At 39.4% G+C, this 18,624-nt stretch overlaps 1 protein-coding gene across 1 annotated transcript in view; it reads right to left on the minus strand.

The window, feature by feature from the left end:
- Nucleotides 1–5,351: 5,351 nt before the first annotated feature.
- Nucleotides 5,352–18,624, minus strand: part of Vps4b (vacuolar protein sorting 4 homolog B) — a 27,968-nt gene continuing 14,695 nt past the window's right edge. Inside the window, exons 5-11 of the mRNA XM_031379889.1 lie at nt 17,678–17,797; nt 15,591–15,747; nt 15,074–15,222; nt 14,103–14,184; nt 12,367–12,586; nt 8,593–8,733; nt 5,352–6,980 (exon numbers count right to left, since the gene is read on the minus strand). Coding sequence (XP_031235749.1) covers nt 6,879–6,980; nt 8,593–8,733; nt 12,367–12,586; nt 14,103–14,184; nt 15,074–15,222; nt 15,591–15,747; nt 17,678–17,797 — 971 coding nt within the window. The 3' untranslated portion in view covers nt 5,352–6,878. The remainder of the gene's footprint in view (nt 6,981–8,592; nt 8,734–12,366; nt 12,587–14,102; nt 14,185–15,073; nt 15,223–15,590; nt 15,748–17,677; nt 17,798–18,624) is intronic.

An 18,624-nucleotide genomic window follows, 5' to 3' on the forward strand; every position in this document is an offset into this window, starting at 1 on the left:
GTAACTATGACTTCTTTCCCTATTTCATTTCGCAAACTGGAACCTGCACTTACCGTAGGAAGCGTCTACACCTTGGGGAAGACTCAGTTAATAGTTACAGAGAAAAAAGTCAAAGGTTCCTTTTTGCATTGTACTGAAACCTCCAGCAGGAATCTGAAGAAACAAGCATTCCCCTGGGGGAACGGAGCTTGCGCATGTTTGCACAGCTATGACAGATGACTCCAGTACTGCCGTCGCCACACTGTACTTGGATTTTTATTGCTCCATCTTCATTATCTTGGTATGTTTTAGCATAGTTTTTGGTAGTATTCTAGACTTTTCCACACACGGATATTTTTTGTGGAACCACATTGCTGTCTCAAGCCTTTCAGAATGCAGTGACAATTATATAGACAACTTTGGATTAAGTATAGATGTAGTACAGTCTGGCAACTTCCAAAGAATAGTTACACTGAGAGCCTTGGCTTTTAGAAAAGACCGGTGTTCATTCAGTTGGGAGGACTGCAGCAGCATGGGCTTGTTCAGATGACTCACGCCGTGGTGCTAAGTATGTAGGCAAAGCCCAGCATTCCTTAGGCAAGCATCAACATCCTCTCCTCCAAACCCTCCAGTCTTATTTAACCACATTTGCTTTAAGGGGGGAGATTGTGTGGGTGTGTGCGTGTGTGTGTGTGTAGTAATTTCAAAGTTAAGAACATCATGATAAGTCATCTCTCATTCCTCACCTGTATAGTTCGGCACAGACCTTTTAAAATGAAGGACAGCATTCGCCAGCACAAGCACAATAGCAACTGCATGTCTGAGAGAACTCACAATTCTGGAATGTTGCTTAATATTACATTCTTATTTTCTCAGTTCCACCTTCCCTTCTGTCCAATCAAAGTTAAATATTCTGCTGTTTTGAAATGTATTTAAAGAGCATGAGAACCACTGACCTATTTTATCCCACAACCCTGGCTTTTCAGAGAAACCAGCCCACTTTCTGAAGAATGTCTCACATACTTTGACTGCTTTCTTCCTCGTGTTCTCTTCCCAGTAGACACAACGATTACTGGGTCACTGGTAGATTAGGTTCAGATCACCTATTTTTTTGCTAATGCAGGACACTTTATAAACACTTTCATGTTGCATATGACTGGGAAGTCCATTGTTGCTCTCCAACCCTGACTTTTCTTAGAGTGTTATTCTGACATTCCTTCCAGTGACAGGTGGGAGAGACCCCATCTGTCCACTGGCTACCGGGTGGGCTTCTGTGACTACTTCAACCAAAGCGACGGTGACAGTGACTTCCGAGTCTTGCATTTTGCTGCATGGTGGACTTACTCACAGCAGCCACACAGCAATGACTTCTCTCAGGCACCACTGTGTGGAAGCTCGGGCCAAGGTGTGTAGGAAGATCACAGGCAGAAGCCTTGAGCCTTTATGGAGAAAGATGTGCAGCCAACTCCTAGAGCTTCAACTCTCTGCTAGTCCACTTCTTCAGACACCAATATAAGGAACTCATAGTGAGAACGGCAAGCTTTCCTTCGAGTTCTGGCCAGAGTATTTTGGACTACTTGAAGTACAATACAATACAGACTGAAATAACTGAGTGATCCCATGCCATCTTATACTCTATATTGACTTACTGACCTTAGACATACTATGTTCTGTTCTGTTTACCTATCTAAGCTTTGAACTACAGGATGGATTCTGAGTCTTCTCCCAGAAGGATTATAGCTTTGTCAGTGACACTAACATAATCAATTTCCTCTACCTTTCTCGTCTCTGAAGTTGTTGAGTACTTGTTTTTACATTATGTTATTGGAAGTTCAGTTTCTTCAACCATCAAGCAAGGGCCTAAAACCACTGTCAGTAGCTCCAATTACAACACAGTGTAGAATCTCTTGATTGCTCCCATGTTGAAATATTTGAATTTTAATTTTTAAAGAAGATTTATTCCACGTATATGAAGATTTTGAATGAATGTATATATGCGCATCACATCTGTGCCTATGGATCGATGGTGGCAAGTTAACATTTGGGTGCTGGGGACCAAACTTCAGCCCACTGCAAGGACAGCAAGTGCTCTCAACCACTGAGCCAACTACATCCCTCTCCACCTGAAATCTGAATGTCCCTGTCCAGGCTGACCACAAACATGACCCATTCTCACACACTTTCCTCATATTGCTCTAAGACTCTTCTCAGTGTTACAAATGCATATATCCAAGAATCTACGCATCACATGGTGAGTCTGGATATATGCCTGACACAATACAGAAACCTGCGAAATGAAATACTGATCAAATGCTATCTAGATTATTTTAGTACTGTGACTACAGGAAATGTTGAACACAGCCAAGGGATCCCTGGGCTTCTATCCTCGCCTCAACCTCTCTCAGGTGTTCTTCAAGTTTTCACTGTGATTCTACTACAAGCTGGCAAGAGGCTTCCTGTTAGATGCTACTACTAACCATAGTCCTATTCTACCCTTCCTCCCTCTCTTCATCTTTCCTTTCTTTCTTTTTCCCTCTGTAGTCCTGCTGCCTTAGAACCCATTTTGTAGACCAGGATGAACTCGAACTCAGAGATGTGCCTGCTCTGCCCCTGTCCAGAGTACTGGGATTGAAGAGGTATGTATCATCACCAAAATACAATCCTATTTTTCAATGCCTTGCCTTTCTTTGTTCTAGATGTTCAAAGTGAGGACTGGAATGGCTGTACCCACTAAGCCTTGGACAGGGATGAAGAAAAAACAATGTCCCCATTTGAGTTCCCATTGTAGAGGCCAGAGCATCCCTTGGACCAGGAAGGCAGTTTGGATTGACAGAAACTCTTCAAAGGACATTGGTTTGATGAGTAACTTTGTGATCCTGTTTTTCTATGTCTTAAAATATATTTTACACACACACACACACAATTTCTGTTATATCCCAGAGCTTGAGATTAATTCCTATCATTAGCTACCAACCTGTCATTCATACTAACTTTTATATTTTATTTGTGGAGATTAGTTCTTCATATTCCCCAATACCCCAATATTCCAATCACTAGACTTAAGTACTGTTAGCTTCGCCCTCTACTGCAATTCGCCCACTGGCAATGCTTGACCCCTGTGTAGCTTTTCTTTTATCTCACAGTAGTGGCAAAGGGTGCTTTTCAGTGTGAGCTGCACCATCTTGATTTCCTGCTGGCAGACAGTGAATTCAGAAGTCAATTCTCTGCTGATGTATTGGACATCAGTGTCTGCGATTCTCCAGACTGGGTTAACACTTTAATCATGTAGTGTGTAGCTCACGATGAACAGTCACAAGGGTCTTCTTTTAATTTTTTTTTTTTTCTCGAGACAGGGTTTCTCTGTGTAGCCCTGGCTGGCCCTGAACTCAGAAATCCGCCTGCCTCTGCCTCCCAAGTGCTGGGATTAAAGGCATGTGCCACCAATGCCCAGCCACAAGGGTCTTCTTGATGGCTCAGAAAATGTCTACCTAAAACTATACAGCAGAGACCTGAGAAGCAGAATGTGTACACACTGGCTCCAATGCTTTTCTACACAAAGAACACAGAAAGGGTTGGCAAGATAGCTCAGTACAGAGGAGCATTTGCCAGGCAAACCTGACAGTCTGAACTTACAAAAGTGGAAGGAGAGGACTAGCTCCACAAAGGCATCCGACATCCATGTGCCCCACCAACTCCACAAAGGCATCCGACATCCACATGTGCCCTCCCCACCATATCATGAAAATCATACACACAATTTAATGTTTAAAAAAAAAACAAAACAAATGAAAATGGCTTATGAAGCAAATGCTAGCATTCCAGAAGTGTAAAGATACTAGATTATATAAATAAATCTATTCCCTAAAAATAGATTTAGGGAATGGGGCAATAATTCCAAGTCACAGCAATACAGAGGTCTTAAAGAATATATAAAAGTCAAGTGTGAGGGGCTGAGCATAGTGGTGCACGCCTTTAGCACTTGGGAGGAAGAAACAAGTGGGATTATCTGCGAGTTCAAGGCCAGCATGATCTTACATGGTGAGTTTCAAGCCAGCCTAGTAAGACCTTGCCTATAAAAAGTAAAATTAAGTGCAATTAAAACATCCACTTTTGGAGCTGGAGAGATGGCTCAGAGGGTAAGAGCACTGACTCCTCTTCTGAGAGTTCAAATCCCAGCAACCACATGGTGGCTCACAACCATCCATAATGAGATCTGATGCCCTCTTCTGGAGTGTCTGAACATAGCTACAGTGTACTTATGTATAATAAATAAATAAACCTTTTAAAAAAATCCACTTTTGAACACTATTGCTACCATTTGCTCATATATTTGACCAATTTTATATATAATTTCTTTGAACTTTAGATTCACAAAAATTCTCGCTTTCAAGTATATTTAAACAAATTTATATTAATTCTCAGTAACCAAAGACTTATCAAAACAGTTTATATAGAATTTATTCACAAATTACATGTGTGAATAAGAATGGCCCCTAAGAGCTCATATATCTGAACGCTTAGTTGTCAGGGAGTGGCACTACTTAAGAAGGTTAGTGGTGTGATGTTGCTGGAAGAAGTACATCACCAGAGTTAGGTGCTGAGGCTACAAAGGCCCAAGCCAGGCCCAGCAGCTCTCTCTCCCTGCTGTCTGCAGAGATACAGAACTCTCAGCTACTTCTCCAGCACCATGTCTGCCAACATGCTATGTTCCCCACATGACAACTGTTCAAACCTCTGAAACTGAGTTGCCTTGGCCATAGTGTCTCTTCACAGCAATAGAACAGTGACTGTAGTGGGTTTGGCCTAATGCTTATTGTATTATGTTATTTTTGGTCCCCAAAATTGTTTGCAAAAGAGAATCTGCATTGGAGGACCCTGCCCCCAGTTGGTTTTGATTGGTCAATAAAGATACCGGCAACCAATGGCTGGGCAGGGCAGACAGAAGCAGGACTTCAGGATTCCAGGGCTTGAGAGCTAGAGAAGAGGAGTGAGGAGGAGATCTGCCACGCCTGAGTGGAGGACAGGGAGGCATAGGTGACATGTGGGAACTGGGACAGTGTGGTCCAGGGCAGCCAAGGTAGAGTACAGAATGTAGTGAGTGACAGGTAGATCGGGGTTAGCAGGGGGAGGTGGATTAACCACATGGAGGTTAGGGAGCGGCCAGTTCTTGCACTATATAAACCATATCAAAATATAAAAGCTGTGTGTGTGTGTCCTTCTTTGGGAATGTGAAGCATTGAGGCTGGAAGGAGGATCTATTAATTAAAATTTGATTCAACAATTGACTAAGATGCTACACAAATTAATTCATTTAGAAAAAATTCAGTATTATTCAGTCAAAATAACTTACAGCTTTCACACAGTAGCTGTTGAAGAGCATAATTTTAATGTTCTTTAAAAAACAAGGTCTTGCTATGGAGCCCAGGCTAGCTTTGAAGTCCTGAAATTATAGGTGTGCACTTCTACCCTTGATTCTTTCATATATGCTCATTAATAAATATAAACTATTTCTTTTTATCTAACCAATTTAGACATTTTCTCCTATGTAGAAGGTCCCAAAATAAAGAAACATTACATATAAAAGATAGCCAAAAGTAGGTTATAGCAATTTACTTCACATAGGAACAGTATTATTTCAGGGCTACAATTTTCATTGAATATCAACAAAAATAATCTGTACAGAAAACCCAAAGGCAATCATATAGCATAGCATGTAAAATGTGCAAATATACTTTAAAATGCAATTACTATGTAGCACTTCCAAGGTAGAACTGCATAGCAATTCTAGTTAACCTAGTAATTGTTTGCAGGTAGTCAATGCAAATGTCCAAGGCACAACTCAGAGTTGGTACACAAGTGTGTGAGACACACCCTCAAATCACGGATTTGAAGACATTAAAGTAACATGATGGTATGTTTATATTTCATTACTTAATGAGACATCAGTTTGTCTCTAAAGCTCTATGAAATACCACACTGAGAATGTTTGTGTGGTTAGAACAAACTGCTCCCTGAACTTAAAAGTGAAAGACATGACTCTTGCTAATATTTAAAAACTTAATGTATATATATGTACACACATACCCACATCATCCACAGGAAACATCTCAAAGTCCAGAAGGAAGCCATTTTCTTATTAAAGGTTCCCAGTACAGTATTTCATGACAAACCTCAAAAAATGTATACTTCTTTGCCACCTGTTTTGGTCAATCTTGGCTACAAAAGACACTGTCTTAGACAAGGCAAGGATGACGACTGATTTAGAAGGTCTCGGTGCACAGAGGAAGGAGTCATGGGTTATAAAAGCCCTCTGCCTTTAAAGGAGTCACTTTAATCTACACAGGAGAAACCAACGCACTACAAACTCAGCAGGGGCACTGGCTGTGCCACAAACCCCAAATTCATTAGTGCTCTATGTTTTGCTGCCCATCCCTGAGAGTAAAGATTCTACCATTCTTAATTTTTAATAAAGCAATTAACTTTACATTGATAAAATGCTTAAAGGTTTTTTTTTTCAAGATTTATATACCATTAGCTTTAGCCCTGTTTCAATTTCATTTTTCTAAAAAAAAGAAAAAAGGCAGGTCTTGCTCTTTGAAGAGTGCTCATGAGAATGTTAGCTGCTGTCCATGAAGATGGGCGAGGCTCCTCGCTGCCCCCACTCCGCTGTTCCTCATGCCCCTGCTCCTTTCCTTACAAGTCAACAATGTTTGTGGATTAGGGAACTTAACAGAGAGTGAAGGAAAAGGACAACACAGACTTAAGGAACACTCAAATGACACGTACGTTTCCCTGGGTAAACAAGTTTTGCTGGAAATAATCTGAATGTCATCCAAGAAAGGCAAAATACCTACAATAGAGAAGAAATGCAGCATAAGCATGTCCTTGCTGTCCTTGTGTTAGCCTTCCTGGCCAAAATCTTCTGTAAACTTCTTCAATTTCAACAAGTCCTGCTCATTGACTGTCGGCTTTGTGCTGGACAGGGACCGCAGCATATCCCACTGTCATAGAAAAGAAAGAGTTCATTAACAATGTCCTTCTTAGTTGTGAATTTACAGTTGACTGGAGAATCTGCTGTGTCACGAGCTCCTAACAGCAACTTCCTCCCCCTGCTCCCCTGCTCTTCCCCATGCTCACTGCCTCTTACAAAGACAGGCCAAGCAGCCTGGCAACCAATGCCTTCCACAGTCCAGCCACCATCTCATTCCTCTTTATCTTCAACAAGAGGTCTGTTTCCCACCAAGTGTGACCCAGAAGAAAAATGGTAATTGCACAAGCAATTAATAATTTAGTACAGCCTCTGTGGAATTCTGTAACTGAAGCAGTGAATTCTGAAAGTCAAGTCTATTAGCTTTCAATAATAGTAAAACCCTCTACATTATTTTAATCCTTCTGATAAAAACTATAAACTGCATTTTGTAGTAATATCACTATATTCCTTTTTTAATTGTACTCCTTTGTACTACAAAAATACATTTCTGTATGTTACTTGGTTGTACTTAAATGGAACAGCAATGAGAATACCTTTTAAAGTTAAAACTAATAGTGAAATGGTAAAAATACACCAACATCAGAAAGTCATTAAAATGAATGTTTCCTATAAAATTACATCACAAATGGAAAAAGGAAACACTATAAGTTAATTTGAATTCTTTAAATCAGGACAGAACAAAAAAACATAAACAATAATCTCATCTATGAAGAACTGAAGTAAACGAGACTTCTGAGTACTGAGACAAGCACTGAGTCCGTGTCCACACACACACACAGACACACACACACACACACAGCAGACTAGGTTTGTTCTCGGTCTGTGTAGTGAGCACGTCGGTCTCCTCTCCTAACCTACCACAAAGCACTCTGAAAACTGGCAGCTAAGGCCAAAGCCATTTGACACTGGGTGTTCATCAGTAACCAAACATATTTCTGCAGCATCCCAGCTCTCTAAAGATACACCTTACAAAATTAACCTGTAAAGTTACTTTAATTTCTACAATGTAAACATACATACAATAAAAAAAAATCCTCCTGAAGTCTTATACAGTATTTGAGGAAAAGGTTAATGAAAATTTAAACTCCATTATTTAAACTTTCTATGCAGCCTAAGAAAGTAAAACAAGAGCCGGGCAGTGGTGGAACACGCCTTTAATCCCAGCACTTGGGAGGCAGAGGCAGGCGGATTTCTGAGTTCAAGGCCAGCCTGGTCTACAAAGTGAGTTCCAGGATAGCCAGAGCTATACAGAGAAACCCTGTCTCAAAAACAAAACAAAACAAAAAAAGTAAAACAAAATAATGCTACTTATGAATACTATCATACAAGAGTTGATGTTTCTGTTTATTTTTAAACATGAGATTCAAGAGCAAAACTCATATTTAAGTCCTAACAATATTTTATGTAATACATGTGAGAATTCTGTGAGTAACTTAAAGTCAGAAAATTGTGCTTTCAAAATACAACATTTTCATTAACACAAGTCTCACACCTTTAGATAATTATTTTTATATCTAAACAAAATTAATACTTATAATTCTTCAAGTATTAAACAGATGAGCTTGATCATAACGTTCTCTAGTGTTATAGAAATGAAGTGACAAAGACTTAAAATGTCCTACCATGGAAACAACTGGCTCCAAGAGTTTATCTCCAGGAACATCCATCCATGTCATTTCAATAGCCCCAGGATCTCCCGGAGAGCAGGGTGTCAGCAGGTCATTTACAATGCAGTTAGGATCAGCTCGTGAGGGTCCACGAACCTGTAATGAGAGTAACTCGAATTTATCTGAGTAAACGAAATAAGAATTAAGATTTCACAATGGAGTACACTCAGCTATTAAAAACGATGAATTCATGAAGTTCTTAGGGAAGTGGATAGAACTAGAAAATATCATCCTGAGTGAGGTAACCCAATCACAAAAGAAAACACAGGGCTTGCACTCACTGATAGTGGATTCTAGCCCAAAATCTCCAAATAACCAGGATACAATTCACAGACCACATGAAGTTCAATAAGAAGAAAGACCAAAGTGTGGGTGCTTTGGCCCTTCTTAGAAGGTGAACAAAATACTCACAGGAGCATAAAGTGTAGAGCAGAGACTAAAGGAAAGGTCACTCAGAGACTGTCCCACATGGGAATTCATCCCATATACAGTTACCAAACCCAGACACTGTTGTGGATGTCAAGAAGTACATGCTGAAAGGAGCCTGGTATGGCTGTCTCCTGAGAGGCCCTGCCAGAGCCTTACAAATAAAGAGGTGGATGTTAGGAGTCAACCATTGGACTGAGCATGGGGTCCCTAATAGAGGAGTTAGAGAAGGGACTGAAGGAGTTGAAGGGGTTTGCAACTCCATGGGAAGAACAACAATATCAACCAACCAGACCCCCCCCCCCCCGAACTCCCAGGGTCTGAGCCATCAACAAAGGAATACAGATGGCTCCAGTTGCATATGTAGCAGAGGATGTCCTTGTCATGCACCAATGGAAGGAGGTCCTTGGTCCTATGAAGGCTCAATAGATGCCCCAGTATAGGGGAACTAATGGCAGGGAGTGGGAGTGGGTAGGTGGGTGAAGGAACACCCTCATAGAAGCAGGGGGAGGGAGCATGTGATAGGGTGTTTCTGGGAGGGAGGGAAACCAGCAAAGAGGATAACATTTGAAATGTGAATAAAGATAAAGAATTAAGATTTCAGTCACTATCAGAAAATTTAAAAATATATTAATTTTTAGATTGTATTAAAATGTTTACTCTAGGAAAAATAGAATATATAAGGAAAAATAGATTAGGGTTAAAAAGAAAAAAGTTTTGAAAAAGAAATAGTTCCTTCTGACTACCCTTTCTCTTTTCTTCCTCTAACATTTATTAAATGGTAGTTATGTTATCGACCAAAACAAGCATAATACAAAACTCTCCCAAGTTGCTCTTTTCCATGCCTGAAAACTATTTTGTAGGATTATTTAGTCTTAAATTAGTCAATCTTTAGGTCTCTCTTAACAAAAACTTAAAAAACCCATGTGTGCTGGTTTAAACGAGAATGGCTCGCACAGCCTTATATATCTGAATGTTTGGTTTCCAGGCGGCAGACAGTTTAGGACGGATCAGGAGGTATGGCCTTGTTGGAAAAGGTGTGTCACTGATGAATGGCTTGGAGGTTTCAAAAGCCATGACAAGTTCTCTCTACCTCAAACCTGCCAATAGAAAGTAAGCTCTCAGCTACTGCTCCAGCGCCATGCTACCCACCACGATGGTCATGGACCACTGTCTGAAAACAACAAGCAAGCTTTCAGTTAAATGTTTTCCTTTATAAGCTGTATTGGCCTTGGTTATGGTGTCTCTTCAGAGCAATAGAAAGGAACTAAGACAACATATACATACTGTGCTAGTTAGCTTTTTGTCAACTTGACACACATTAGAATCATTTGGGAAGAGGGAACCTCTACTGAGAAAAATGCTTCTATCAGACTGGCCTACAGGCAAAGTCTATGGATCCTTTCTTGATTATGACTTGCATGCGAAGGCCCAGCCCACTGTGGGTAGTATCCCCTCTGTGCAGACAGTCCTGTGTTTACAGAAAGGAGTGCCCGTGGAGGAGCAGCACTCCTCCATGTCTCTGCATCAGTTTCTGTTTCCAGGTTCCTGCTCTGACTCCTTTTCACCATGGAGTATAATCAGAACCTGTAAGCCAAACAAACCCTTTCCTCTCCAGACTGCTTCCAAACAAACCCTTTCCTCTCCAGACTGCTTCCAAACAAACCCTTTCCTCTGCACACTGCTTCCAAACAAACCCTTTCCTCTGCACACTGCTTTTGGTTATGTCATTTTATCACAGCAATAGAAAACTAGGACAGAGATAAAATTACATGCTTAGTAATGTCTATGTGACTTCATGAAACATAACTGAGTTAAGACTTTAGCAATATCTAGAAAACAAACCTTGGTTACAAAGTTGCATATAAATATTTAGATGGTTGCTTTCAAGTCTATGTCATGATGGTCACCTTTATTTCAGGATTGGAATAGGGGTAAAATATACGTTGGCTTCCTTAACTGTGTACAAAACTATTGTATACACACTCATGCTTAGCTTATGTCTACATTCCTTCTCTACCTGCATGAGACCAGGTATTTTTGTCTTTATTTTTGGCTAATTACATCCTGACTAAACTCTGGGCTCAGACTTAGTATGTTAGGCACTGTACCAATAATTGAAATAAACAGGCAAATACATCTGTCCTTGTTAGTTGTAACATTTTCAAAAGTAGAAGGAGGGAAGCATGGAAATATCTACTACAGATGGTGGCCCAAGACCCTAGTGTTAAAGCTAATCAGATTATGATCCTTGTGTGTGATGCATATGTCACAGTGAAGTCACTAATCTGTACAATTAATATACATTACTAATTATGATTTTTAAAAATTATGCTTGCTTTAACCTTTATGCTATTAAGACCTGGCTTCATGTTCACATGAGGTCCCTGGTATTAATATGTAGAAATAAATGACAAATTCTAGGTGAGAAAGGTCTGAGGCCCTAAGAATTTAGTTTCTAAGTGCAAAGGGAATTTAAAGGAAAATAGGATGGCTATGGCATATGTTTAATTCTGAATGGCCTTTTTCTTTAACAAGCTGCTACTGTACAAAAGCACTACACATTAGTAAGGAAATGGCTGAGAAGGGTACACAGTGAATAGTCAGGTACTATTATCAGTGTTGTGTGTAATATTATTTCACAAGATTCTTGAATAATATTTCAAAGAGTGCTATCTCCATTTAAGATAGAATTACAACAAGAATTACATAGTAAGGCTATAATCTTCTCACCAAGTGGTACTCCAATCAGGTATGCTCAATTCATTCATATGGAAAAGGCAGAAAGGATGACAATTGCGACTTCATATTCTGAAATATACCCCAATATACCTTTGCCCCTGTGAACTACAATACACAGACTTGTGTGTTAGCATCCAAGTTCCAGATTCACTAACACTGCACCTTTTGTTTCCCCTGTGGTCCAGCACAATGCTGGACAGCATGGACATGGAAAGGATGTGCTGAGCATGGACAGGATCTACATTTTGGAATGGTGCAAATGCACCAGATTCTGCTCCCAGCTGCTCTGGCTATCCCCAAAGCAAACTCTGAACCATGTAAGCTGTTGCACTTGCATCCGAATGACTCAGAAATGCCTCAAATAACTTCTTTAAAAACACAATCTTTAGGACCATGAATAATCTTCACTGGAGAAATTATTTTCAATGGAGCAGGAATATATTTATTACATTATCATATAACACTGAAGCCATTTCGACTTCTTTAGAAAACAAGCCAAGGACGGTCTTAAAAGCACTGTCATTTAAAAAGCACATGACAGGGTCGATTAACGCGGCTTACCTTTTTGAAGTGAGTAGCTGACTGAACTTTTCTCACAGGCTGCATAAGCGCATCCCGTACAATGATACTTATATCTGCTCCAGAATAGCCGTCCGTCTTCCTCCCAAGTTCTTGGAAGTCTGCTTCTGTGAGGCTGTTCTGAGTGCTGCCCAAGTGTAGTCTAAACATGGCTGCCCGGGCATGGGCTTCAGGCAAAGGAATATAAATACGTTTCTCAAATCTTAAAATAAAAGAAATTACACAGATGATGTTAAGTACATATGCTAATTTCAATGTAAAATTAGCATGCTTAGAAAAATCTCAGATGATTGTTGGATAATCTTTATTACACTAAGATAGGGTGAACAACACCAGAGTTAAATGCACATTTATTTAAGTGTTTATGCATACATATATACCTACCTACCTCAGGGAAGACTATCTATAATACACTGAAAACTAAAATTAGAAGCAAAATAGTCAGGAAGCAAGTTTTGAGGGGTTTAATCTTTCTCACACAACTTTTGGGTCCTTTTCGGCTATTTTTATGTCTGTAATTTACATTATAAAAGCACACCTCACAAGACTGCATTCTGAACTTGTGATGAAAAGTAATGATTCATTATACAAAGGGTTACTATAATTCTCTAAATTCAAAATAGTTAAAATACTTAAAATCTTAGAAAATAAACATTCCACAAAATGTTCTTACTATGAGTTCATTCTGAATATTCCTGTACTATACACCATAATAGTTGATTAGTATTATTACTTGCCTTTGTTAAATTCAGGAATTTGGAAATAGAAAGGAAGCAGTGAAGGAAAATGTTTTAGAGACCCACTGGGGCAGTGATTTTTTAAAAGTTTTTCCTACCTTTATTAGCTGGGCTTACTTTGGCATCAGGCTTTCTAACTGTTCTGCCTAACACATTTTCTCTGGAGGTATCCAGTGCTAATCTAAATGAAGGGGGTAAAAGTGGCATGCACTCAACTGCTCTTTTTATCATGCAATTAAAGAATGCTTCAGGGAGCTGCAGAGCTATAAACAATCTATATACTGCTACTATATAAGCTGAAGTTGCATTTTTACCCTAGAAAAAATAAATAAATAAAAAGACTTTTGTTATTGTTTTAAAACAGGATTTCATACAGTCCAAACTGGTCTGGAACTTGCTACAAACCTGAGGATAACGTTGAGTTCTTGACTCTCCTGTCTTCTCCAAAGTGGTGGTATTCAGGTGACTGTCACTTTGCTCAGTATCAGACATAAATCTCTTATGTTTTAAAACTAAAAATCTATCTTCCTAGGCAAGCAGGATAGCCTATGCCTGTAATCTTAGCATGTGAAAGGCTGAAGTGGGAGGGATGCTTTGAGTCAGGGCTAGCCTGAGCTACAGAGTAAGCAGCAAAAATCACTTTGCAGAACTTTAGATGAAGAATTTTCACTGAGATATAAAACTGTTTTTGTCAATTTTGAAGCATCATTCCTCCAAGACTTACTAAAATAAAGTTAAGCATAGATGCCAAGCAATGTCCTTTCCAAAGTAGAAGGTTCCAGTGTAGAGAGCACTTATCTTCATGATACCAGGCAAACAAATAAGCAAGAACTCTTGCCCAACACAAGAACACAAAAAAGGCTAGAAGCCATAAATTGATTTTTCAAAAAGCCACCAGCGTAAATTCTTATACAGAAAAGAGAAATTATCATCTATTGCTACACCTGCAGTTAGCAATAAGACGTTTATCTATCATCATACCTTCGCCTAATTGCAGAATCCAGAACCCAGGGTATATTTGTAGCTCCCAGAACCAAAATGCCATCATTGTCCACACCAACTCCTGCATTAAAATAAGTAATATTTGAAATAATACTTTGGTACTTTCTTTCTTAGAGTCCCTGGTGCATCCTCACTACAGATGACAGTGCTGCAGAGAGATATTTTCAAAGAGTAGGAAAGGTACTCAGTATATACTCCCGCAGGTCTCATCCCTCCCTTCCCATGAGCCCCTTCTGTTCTCCAAAGCAGTTTATTTAACTTTGATAGCACATAGATACATGTAAGTTTACATATCTCATACAATCTAGGAACCACAAATGAGAAAAAATAAGATATTTGTCTTTCTGAGGGTGACTTAGTTTGCTTATTTAATATGATTATCTCTAGTTATATTCATTTTCCTGTAAATGACCCAATTTCATTCTTTGCAGCTAAAAAAGAAAAATTCAGTTTCTCTCTCTCTCTGTCACACACAAGGTAGTGCTTTACGTAATAGTAAAGTGCTTCATCTTCGCCTTTACAAAACCTTTAACTAATCAAGAGCCACACTGCTCAGTTATCAGTCAAATCATCTGAAGAAGCAAATCTCCTATATTACAGACAAATGTTCTTTCATGAAGCTACTGGTAAATTAGTAGGGATCTTAATCTCCTTACTAATAACATTTGTGAATCCTGTAAGATAATTTTAAAAAATGACAGATTCACGCAGGGAGTGATGGTGCACGTATGGCTCAGTTCGAGGGAGGCAGAGCCAGGTGGATCTCTGTGTGGCTAGCTTGGTCTATGTAGGAAGTTAACAGCCAGTAATAGCCAGCCAGGGTTACACAGTGAGACCTCTCAAAACAAAAACAATAATGGAAATATAATATTTTAGAGAAATTCTGTTTAAATTCTCTCCGCACAAATGGTGAAAGAATTGTAAAGTGTCTTACAATCCAGCAATCCTACCTTGCATTTGAACCAGGAACTCTGTCTTAATTCTCCGCGCAGCCTCGCTCTCATTCTCACTTCTGGAACCACACAGAGAGTCAATCTCATCGATGAAGATGATGGAAGGCTTGTTCTCCCTGGCAAGCTGGAATAAGTTCTTGACCAGTCTACAAAGAGTAAGCAAAGCTCAGCTTCTGAAAAGCACTAAAGGACCATATCACGGCAATATACAAAAGTTCTAAGACCCATGCACACCTACGGTCTAGTCATGCTGTCAGTATAGAGAATAATAAATTACAACTAGACAGCTCACTAAGTTATAGAAGCACCACATGCACACGTGTGTGCAAACACACATATACAAATGCATACACAAACTTACTATTTTTTTTTCCTACAAAATAAATTCCCAGCCTGGTACAGAGCTTGACCGAGAGATGAATACGTATTAAAGGCACTTGAAACCTATCAACTACAGACATTTCGAGCAATCGCCTCCAGGGACCAATGTAAAGACTTTCAGTGCACCACTCACTTTTCACTCTCCCCCAGCCACTTGGACACAAGGTCAGAGGAAGATATTGAGAAGAATGTTGAGTTGTTTGCTTCGGTTGCGACAGCTTTAGCTAAGTACGACTTTCCTGTTCCTGGTGGGCCAAACAACAGGATTCCTCTCCACGGTGTCCTCTTTCCTACAAGTTGTATTAAAAAAAAGTAACATGAGAATTTCAAGACTATTCATTTTACTTACTTCAGGCATTAGCCACACTGAAAAATACTGTTAAAAAGGTCTTCATTTGAAAGCTATCAGTAAGAATAAAAAGACAGTTTAAAAAAGTCTAACGTATGTCTCAAGTGTATACAACTTGCTCTTCTAGAGAAGAACACTGCTTCACTGCTTCAGTGGACAGAAAGTTCATATACTTGCTCACTCATCTGTTCAGCCAACGTATGGAGACGACAGTGTGAGAAACAGACAGAGAAAAAAGGATGGCTACTTCCCAGGGACAAAGTTCAGTTAAATGGTACTGCTCAAAACTAGAATACTATTGGAAAACTGCAGCCACAGAGCAAGGCTGCTGCCAAGCCTTGATTCTAAATAGCTATCACCTGTGGAAGGAGGACAGGCTTGAACTCACAGTCTGGGGGACTTGTGAGTTCTAAGGCGCTCCTGATTTATCAGGAAGCACAGGCCAGTGCTACCATCAGCAGTTTCAATGGTTGGGTAATGATGTGGAAGCTATTATTGTAAATCCTACTTCTGCTTAAAAGAAATGAGGGGAAAGAAAATCAACATTTTGTGCCTTAATTTGGCTAATCAGAAATGATAGTACTGCCTAAAATACAGCACTGTATAGAATTATAAAATATAAATTTAAAAGTCTACATAAACTGCAGATAGGTACCTAGTGTCTGTAGAACCATCTCTAGATGACTAATGAAAAATTAGGTTAATACCTTGAGTATGAAAGGCTTGATTTTTCAAGTACTTACTTGACTTTCATAACTTAATCACTTGAATCTTGCTTCTCTCTTTTAAATGCAGACAACTCTTAAGTCAACGTTGCCCTGAGTGAGTACTGCTCAGTCGGTTCATAGATAGTAGGTAGTTTTAAAAATAATTATAATCAAGTAAAACTTGAAGCTCAAGTACAAGTAAAATCTATTCTGTTAGAAGTCTCTGGGGGAAGAAGCAGGCAGAAAGGCAAATGCCATACATGCTATCTTGAGCTGGAAGGCATGTACACAGACACATTGACTTAGAGGGACACATTGACGGCCTAAGGACTGAGCTATAAGCAGCACCCTAGAGTGAGGCAGGTGAGATGCAGCCCAGATTCTCTGCTGTATCTGCTCTCTGTGACATCATTGTTCAGTTTGCAGCATGAACCAACTTGTTTTCAAAAGAAACAAAACCACCTGTGTTAGACTGTGGGTATAGTCCTATCAGACACAGACGTCACCAGTCACAAAAAGGACATGAAGAAACAGTTTAGCACAGTGCAGATGGTCACATACACTGCAGCTAGAACCTGAGCTAGCCCCAGGTGCTGGGGCCAGGAAAACTCTCTTCAGAGGGTAAGGAGTGCTTTCTCTATCCCTACAGGATGTGCACTGCATCTGAGGCACAGGAGTAAATTAATTAACTCCTCTTTTTAAAAAATGAAAACACTTTGAAAAATAACATTTGACTACTGCACAAATTCAGATAAAACTCAGAGGGTAAAGTTCATCTAGGCACTTACTGGCATTTTAAAGTCTATTGACATTTACTTCTAACAATATACATTTACTTAATAAACATGGACTCATACTGTATGTTTTTTATAATTTGCTTTCTGATCCTTATAATACATGTGGACATGTTTCAACAAATAATCATGTGGATTTAAATTTATTAATATGGATATACTCACTGTATTTTGATGAGTATGTAGCATTCCAGTGATTTACTTTAAGCCTTATTATCAGCTGACAATTAGATTATTTTGCAATGTATACTTACAGATATATACATGAACAGGCCTATATCTGAGAATATATATTTACTAATGTCAGAACTCAGTGCTCTACCTTAGTCACTGGTTTCTTTTAAATAAAGTTGATTAGAAGCCATTTCACCTGTAAACAGATGAGGAAACTTAATAGGCAGAATCACAGCCTCCTTAAGAGCTTCTTTGGCTCCTTCGAGACCAGCAACATCACTCCACTTCACATTTGGTCGCTCTATAACAATGGCACCTGCAAAATATCAGGTCATCTTTCAACTGAGGAAGCAAAGCTAGAAAGCAACATTTAAAAGCCACAGTGTAAAATGGTCTGGCAAAGTTCTCAGTACTAAAACCTTTTTAAGTAATGTAAGGAGGAAGCAGTTAGAAATCATCAAGAGGCAGGAACTTAGGTGGGTGGCTGGACAGCTATGGATTGGACTCAATGCCTAAATTTCTGCTGCCTCATTAGTGAAATGACACCAGTCCTACCTGGCCAAGCCAGCCAGACAGGCTATCACAAGGATGAGGTGACACAGTGAGTATCAGAGCTGTGTACCAGCTCTGGGCAGTCACCATACTTTCCAACAGGGCTAGGTTACTGTTTCTCCTCTTAACACTCTCAGGTGAGAATGCACTGCAGTGATTTTAACTAAAGACAGAGGAGAAATCAGAAGAAAGTCAGAAGGGACAGAAATGAAAGAGCAGATGATGGAAAAGACAAATGTGTCTAAAGAGCTATAGTTCTTTCTTGAGTTTGTCACACTTTTCATCTAGCTTTTAAACAGAACCATTAAAAAATTAAAGTTACTTAAAGGAATGACTTAGTTCCTCAAAGCAGTACATTCAAAAAGTACAGCAAGTGTTATTTAAAAAAAAAAAAAAAAAGCCTGCAATTTATTAGAAGACTCTTACAGCTATTTTTTCATCAAAGTATTCCCATTTTTCTAGTATGTAAGAACTGCTTTACTGTAAATCACTAAGGAGTCTAACATGAGAAGCAGCCACTCTGTGCTGGGAACTGGCTCAGTCAGCAAAGGCCCTGCAAGCATGGGGATCTTGAGTTCAGACTCTGGCACC

Source organism: Mastomys coucha, unplaced genomic scaffold (assembly GCF_008632895.1).
Source record: "Mastomys coucha isolate ucsf_1 unplaced genomic scaffold, UCSF_Mcou_1 pScaffold1, whole genome shotgun sequence".
Lineage (NCBI taxonomy): Eukaryota > Metazoa > Chordata > Mammalia > Rodentia > Muridae > Mastomys > Mastomys coucha.